The 7,205-nt window shown below is 43.4% G+C and overlaps 1 protein-coding gene across 9 annotated transcripts; it reads left to right on the top strand.

Moving 5' to 3' along the window:
* The first annotated feature begins 127 nt into the window (after positions 1-127).
* ccpg1 (cell cycle progression 1) lies at positions 128-6,974 on the top strand. Of its 9 annotated transcripts, none has more exons than XM_037247548.1 (10): positions 128-240; positions 727-807; positions 1,072-1,168; positions 1,509-1,585; positions 1,653-1,845; positions 2,869-3,180; positions 3,475-3,560; positions 3,643-3,747; positions 3,876-5,005; positions 5,862-6,974. In XM_037247548.1, the coding sequence occupies exons 2-10, from the start codon at positions 748-750 to the stop codon at positions 6,043-6,045; spliced, it is 2,244 nt and encodes a 747-aa protein (XP_037103443.1). In that variant the 5' UTR covers positions 128-240; positions 727-747; the 3' UTR covers positions 6,046-6,974. The 9 variants fall into 9 exon arrangements, with proteins under 9 accessions (XP_037103443.1, XP_037103436.1, XP_037103444.1 ...); XM_037247541.1 differs by having other exon boundaries at positions 2,869-3,204; XM_037247549.1 differs by lacking the exon at positions 5,862-6,974 and adding an exon at positions 5,079-5,210 and having other exon boundaries at positions 2,869-3,204; positions 3,876-5,031.
* The last annotated feature ends 231 nt before the right edge of the window (positions 6,975-7,205 follow it).

The raw sequence follows: 7,205 nt of genomic DNA, 5'->3' as shown, positions 1-7,205 counted from the left end.
TATTTTCAAAGAGCGACGTCCGTTTGGACCCGCCCTAGCACAACCAGTTTGGCTACCGCGGTGCCTGATGGGAAACGATGTTTTATTAAATCAAGAAGTGACTTTCTCTTTGTCATCCCCATGTAAATTAGAACTACATTTCCCAGCCACTATTATGACAGTAGCCCAGGCCCGTGTATAGTGCAATAATTATCGGCCTGTCTGCAAACAGCTGCATCGTCGTTGGACAGCAAAACACAGGTTTTCTTTGACATTTTTTCTTCAATAATGATTTTCGTAGTTTTTCCGGGATTGGTGAATTGACATCGTCGACACGAGTTGGTGACTGTACACATAGTTTGTCGTTACTAACGCATGTAGAACCAGTTCATCCAGGTAAGATCACGTCACGAGCAAAACAAAACAAACGTCATTGTCTTCTTTTCGAAATATTGTACGACTTGGCTCGTCCTGCTAATCAAAATGCGAGTTGGTTTTAGCCATTGAGTGTCGTGTGACGAAAACGTTAGTATCATGCTTTACAAAATGATAATTCCACAAGTTCATGATCACAGCTGATGAAATTGAGCCCTGAGTGAGGGTTTCACCATATGACACGTCGTGGTGGTTGGTGTTTTATGACGCAACAAGGCTCTTAACGTTGAATAAAACGTTGCCCTGTGCACCTCTTGTTTACTAAATAAAAATGCAAAATTTTGAGTGACATCTTTTTTTTTTCTTTTTCAGTGTTGCTGACAAGCTGGCATCATGTCAAACACTTCCAGTGATACCGAGTCGTCATGTGGCTGGAGCATCATTAGCATGGAGGTAAAACATTGAACTTTATTTATATGCAGCTGTAAGTTAACAATAAGTCAAACATAACAAATCTTTTTCTCCATTCCTACATATGCAAAACGTCTTCTTTCACCAGTTGATGTAAGATAGCATGATCAATGATGGCATCATCACAGCATTCTCATAGTATTCAACAAACTTTTGAATGAAATTTCTGGATGACCCTAAAATCCACGATAGCCTTTTCTTGTAATCCTGTGATGTCTTAGTCTTTTCTTTGGGCTGTGCTTACAGGGTTCCGATATCGAGACTTTGGTGGCAGATGGCACGGTGCAGCATGGAGCCGAAGAGCGTCCAGCTCTTGTGCAACCAGAGCTGCAGGACTCTCAAGGTTCAACTTCTGCTTGAAGGCATCTCTCTGTTAAGAGCAACACTGTTACAAATGATGAATTTACAAAGTATAGTTACTCTCAAGCATGACTAGTTACATTTGTTACACCTGAATATGACCTTTGTTTAAGGCTGCTTTGCGCAAACGTTAGTGACTTTCAACTGCAGTTTCAAGCAGATAAATTATCAAACGTCTTTGTGGGAAGCCTCTAGCATTTATTGGATGGATATACTTGATAACCATCTTAACGGCCACTTTAGTAGGCCAGAAGTGGCACTGCTAGTGAAAAAGACATGATTAATAAGACATTCATACCAACCAATACTTCTGATATTTTTAGCTGCATGTTGTGATGACAGCTCACTGGATGACACACTGGGAGAACAAACCATGGACAGGGCAGCATGGACCTCAGAGGTAAGAACGTCACGCAGGAACCACACAGTCGCTGCTTCTTTTACAAATGAAACCTCGCCACCCTCAGGCTGATCCTGATGACCCCACGATGGAAGAGCAAGTCGCTGTGTTGTCCTTCAGCGACCACTCTGACATCGTGACACTGCAGGAGCTGAAGGAAGACGAGCGTGACTGCGCCGAGCACACGCCGACTGCCGACGAGGGCTCCTTTATGGGCACATCGTGCAGCAGCCAGTATGCATTCATCGCTGGAGACCCTGGTAGGACCTCAAAGATTCTATGCTTGGTTTTTATTTCCAGTTGAACTGTTTCTTATATTGGAGAAAAATGTCCCCCCCCTCCTTAAATATTCCCATAACATTTCCCGTGTTATTTGTTCATTGTACATTGGCAAAGCAGGTCTGAGGTTGAGTGACTGGAAATTTGCGCAAAGCCTTGTGAAATTGGGCTGCCATCTACGAAGTCGGCTCGCAAGAGGCCGCACTTTCACAGGTGGCCTAATTCAAGTGTGGCGGTTGAGAACTTGTTGACAAACTAGAGAGCTGCCGGGAGACGTGCACAGACTAATTGTGATCGCAAATATGCTTTGCTGCTGATCCTCACCGTTTTGCTACTTGTTTGTATTGTGTTTGTGTTTGGCACACGTTCCCAAACTTTATGGAGCCATCGCATTTTCCGTTTGCAAAATCTGGCAAAGAAAGGTGCCAGAGAGAGAGAGACTTTCTCTCAAGCCGACTAAATGAATGATCTAATCTCAGTTTACTCAGAATGTTGCTTACTCATCTGAAATCTGGGCCTGTTTAGTTGAACCCAAAGGTGTTAAAAGGAAGCCTCACTATTTGCAGCAATAGCATCACAAAGCATCATCACAACGCCTCTAGCATGTACACAATCATGAAGCAACTGGTTAATAGTTGACTCCACTTGAATCAAGAGTCAACTTAAAAAAAATAGTCACGCAACCTTGCAAACACTCATCAATGGAAGGCAATACATTTGCACATTGTGGGTTTATTTTTGTGCCAATTATTATGTATCGTTGAATTAGAACGTGGCTTTTGCTCAATTTTAGTTAGCAGCTTTCGCTAAATGTATGGGAAGAATATTGTTTTAGCTACTGAAATGAAAACCTTTGCATGATGCTAAAGGACATAAAGTACTTACAACAGGACTGTTTTGGCATGAATAACCTGATGCATGCAGATCATGTTAATTACTTACTTATCTACCATTTGGTTGTTGACCATGATGACCCCATTGACCTCTGCATGTATCTCTGGAAGTTTTCCCAGCTACGCCGCAGCCTGCAGCCCCAAACTCCAGCAGCAGCGAAGATGAGGCGGCACCAAACGTTGCTATTCGAAGGCGCCGGTTGAGGAAGAATACAACAAACACTGTGACAGAGTCCTGCGAGGAGGAGGAGGAGGAAGCCACGACGGTGGAGTCGGAGGAGGGAGATGAGACGCAGCAGGGGCAGCAAATTGCACTCAGACCAGAGACGCTGAGAGCGCAAAGCCAAGGCGGCGGAACCATCAACTCCTGCATTCTGCTCGCCCTCATCATCGCCCTCAGCATTGGCTTCGGACACTTCTATTGTACGGATTCAGACATTGAACTTGGTATTATTTAACACGTGAGCAACACATTGACCGAGTGGTGCGTTAGTGCATGTATGTTTGTTGCGCTATTAACATGTGCACTGTCCTGTCAGAGAGCAAGGCTCTAACTGCACGCTAATTGGGAAGCATTGCTCTGAATTACCTGTCGGTGAAATTGTACCCCGAGTCTCGTTCAAACGTCATCCGGCACAAGATCCAGCGCACCCACAGCCTTAGTGCGGATGGATGTCTGAGATTTCTCGTCCAATTATAATGTTGTCTTATTTTCAGGCACCATGCAAATACAAAAGCAGAAGACAGAAGACAAATTCCGGGAGAGAGAGCTCGACAGTCTAAGAAATGTTCTTCATGATCATGTAAGTATTGATGTGTTCCTTATGCTTATGGTCAATTGAAAAAAACGACTTTTTTTTAAATTTATTTTGTTTTCCCATGAAGGTCAAGAGTGACAGTCTGAGCCAGGAAGATTGGGATGAGCAGAAGCTTATTTCATTGCTCATGCAAAAGAACATGGAGTTCAGCGGCCAGCAGGCATTTGTTCAGGTACATTTTATTTATTTTAAACAGAGCCAAGTTAGTTGAAGCATATCTTCTCTTATCTGATCTGATGACTTACTTGAGTTAGGAGTCCTATTTATTTCCCTTATTTCTTTTTTTCTTAATTCATTCAGGTCCAACGAGAGGACCAGGCAATGTTAGCAAGACAGAGGGAGGCTGAGAGCCTGGCATTGACCACCACGAACCAGCAGCTGAAAAGCTCCTTGGAGCAAAAAGAGAAGTCCCTGTCTACCCTGCAGGAAGAATTGAGGAGCCTGCAATCCAGGATTCGAGATCTGGAGGTTAAGGGGGCGGCGGCCGACGCATTGCTATTGGATAACCGGAGGCTGAATGAGGAACTGGAGGGGGAGAAGGAGCTGAGGAAGAAGCTAGACAAGGAGAGGAAGCTTACACATGAGGCAGACAAGGAGAGGATGCTTACATATGAGACAGAGGCTCAGGATCTCAGATTGCAACTGAGGGAGCTGGAGAAGAGGCTAGGCTTTGAGCAGCAGCGCTCCGACTTGTGGGAGCGGCTGTATCTGGAAACCAAAGAAGACCGGGCCAAAGGCGATACGGAACCAAAAATGCGCACGTCAGGAATTGTGGAAGATACGTTTGATGCGGTCAAGAACTCCACTAAAGAGTTTGTCCACCATCACAAACAACAGATCAAGAAAGCCAAGGAAGTCGTGAAGGAAAACCTGCGCAAGTTCTCCGATTCCGTCAAATCTACTTTTCGCAATTTCAAAGATTCGGCCTCCACCTTCTTCGACAAGATGACGAGAGAAGGTACAAACTACTATGAAGAGAAAAAGTACAAGAAGAAAAAGGCTCATTCCAAACAAGACGCCAACACCCGCAAACCAGGAGACCGAGTCCATAAAGAACAAGGCCAGAGCGGCCCAAAAGGATGCCGGGGAGTCTTTGACTGCGCCTACCAGGAGTCCATGAGCATCTTCAACAAAGCCACGGAGCCCATACGAGCAGACGAGTTCCACCAGCTGCTGTGGAGCTACTTGCAGCGGGAAGTCCACCACTTCCATCACTGGAAGGAACTGGAAAGCTTCATCAACGGCTTTTTCCACAACGGCCTCTTCATCCATGACCGCATGCTCTTCACAGACTTTGTGAGCAGCGTGGAGCACTACCTGGTCAGCATGCCCGAGTACCACGGCCTCCACAACGATGTCTTTGAAGACGTGGACGACTTCATTTACAGACACCTCTTCGGAGAGGCGTATGTCAAGAGCAACAGACAGAGGTGAGCAGACCGCCGACGGCCCGCTCTGCCGACGACAACAGCTCAAATGTTTCATTCGGTGAACTTTCCCAGTTGAAATGAATGGGAACTGAACTGCTCCAGCCCACTCAACAACATTGGTAACATACTTTTTGATTCAAAATGAAACAATATTCTATCAAGGTTATCTACAGTTCTAACCTAAAATAAATACTAAATGAATAGATACTTCTTAACCTCTCACCATTCCTGTTTTGCGTGTTTGCTTCTGATCATGCAGATATGATTCATGTTGGGAATTATTCAAATCTTCAGAATGTTCCAGCTGACTGCATGAGCGACAATTCCTTTGTATAGAGTTTGCCGGGGAATTTGCGCCCTCTTGTGGCTACTTGTCACCATTGAAAAAAATAGTTGCTGGAGATTTAAATAATGCTCAACATTTTAAGATACAATCGTATCTACAGGCTCAGCAAGCACTTAAATCAGACAAGCACAGGAATACTGAGGGGTTGAAAAATTGCTTTTACTGAAATTAATGCTAGGGTTGGTTGGAGTTAAGTTGTGACTCTTGTGTTATTTTTTTATTCATCAAATATTTTAGTTTGGGAAAATTAGCAAGTCATTTCTTATTGCAGAAAGTTGGTTTTCATGCAGCTGTCTGGTTTTGCCGTGAGTTGACACCTCAACCTTTTTACACCACAAAATAGGCTCTTAGAAGCTGAAATATACATTAGCTAAAATACCCTGAATGCAAAATCATTTCTTTAATAGTCTGCTTTGACCTATCTTCTAGTTCTATAACAACTATCTTCTAGTTCGGCATTTACTGTAACTATTATTGTATTCTTTCATGTAAAATGCACCTTCTGTTTAGTTTTGAATCTCCCAGCGGACCTCTGGAACGACCAGACTCAAACTCCAAAGAGGAGTCGAGGACGAAGAATCGAGGCCGTCGACAGCAGAGACAAAAAGCGCGGCATCACAGCGAGCAAAGAAGCAGGCACATGGCCGACGTCAAAATCGAACTGGGCCCTATGCCGTTTGATCGCAAATACTGAACACTTGTTGATAGGTTGGATAGTTGTGGTCGTAGAGGTAGTACCTCTTTAGTACCACTATGCGTCGCTCTCGCCAGTTTGCACCATGTTTTTATGTTTTAACGCTACTAAATGTCCGGGTGGTTTTCCATCAGAACAATTTCAGATGCACTTTATATGAATTGGCTTCGGACTGGGGTGGTTTTATGTTCTGAAAAGAGCACCTGTGCTGGAGGGCAAACTATGAAAGGCCACAACACAAAATGTGCGTTTCAGCTGAACAAATTGCTTTGCCGTTCTACTAACTACTAAAGAAGTCCAGCTTGCCTTCTTGGTGTTGGAAAAAAAAGATTATAAATAAGCACAGATGCTGGTTTTTTTTGTCCAATATAGAATTACAATGCTGTTATGTACTCCAAATATTGTTAAGGCTGGAGAAAGTGTACATTTGTTGACCTTTACGGAAGGTGGCAAGATCAGATTTTTGGGGGTGCTGCACAAACATCTTGAAGAAATCCCTTAAATTGTGAAGGTTGTGGGTTTTTTTTTTTTTGGGGGGGGGGTTGCTTTTAACTGTAGCTACAGCTCCGTATCTTAACTTTTTATGGTCTCTTCCTGGAAGTGTGAGGTTATGTTATCTTAATTAAAAAAAGATTTGCAGCTCAGCTCAAGCTATTGTAGGGAAAACAACTGGAATATGGATTTGATTTGGAGCCCCAAGGACATGTTTGTGATGATGCAATTGCTTTCAGATTGATGCTGTTCTAACATTCCTTTTGTTTTCTTTGATGTGCATCTAAAAGGCAAAAAAAAGAAAGACAACTTCACACGAGTTTTATGTGTATAAAATATTTCTGAAGAAACGTTTTCACCATACAGCGCGTAAAATCAGACGCAGTCCTTCGGTTGTCAGTGCCTTACATAAATAAAGATTCTTCCTTCATCATCTCCGTCACTGTATGGAAGCTGTCTTGTTTACGTGTAGTAGTTGTCACGCAGAAAATGCTGTGATCTTCAACATAAAAATGCATCTGTTGCTTAAATGCTGCTTCTTTCCAGGTCAGAGAGAACCAAGAGAGTCGGAAGTGAATGCGCTTGTGGATAACAAGTTCACGGCCATAGAAGCGGGCCAGAATTGAATCTTTCTGATTCTGTCACATTTATATGTAACCTACTGTGAA

The sequence above is a fragment of the Syngnathus acus genome, chromosome 3, assembly GCF_901709675.1.
Source record: "Syngnathus acus chromosome 3, fSynAcu1.2, whole genome shotgun sequence".
NCBI lineage: Eukaryota > Metazoa > Chordata > Actinopteri > Syngnathiformes > Syngnathidae > Syngnathus > Syngnathus acus.
This window is presented reverse-complemented; position numbering and strand designations above follow the sequence as displayed.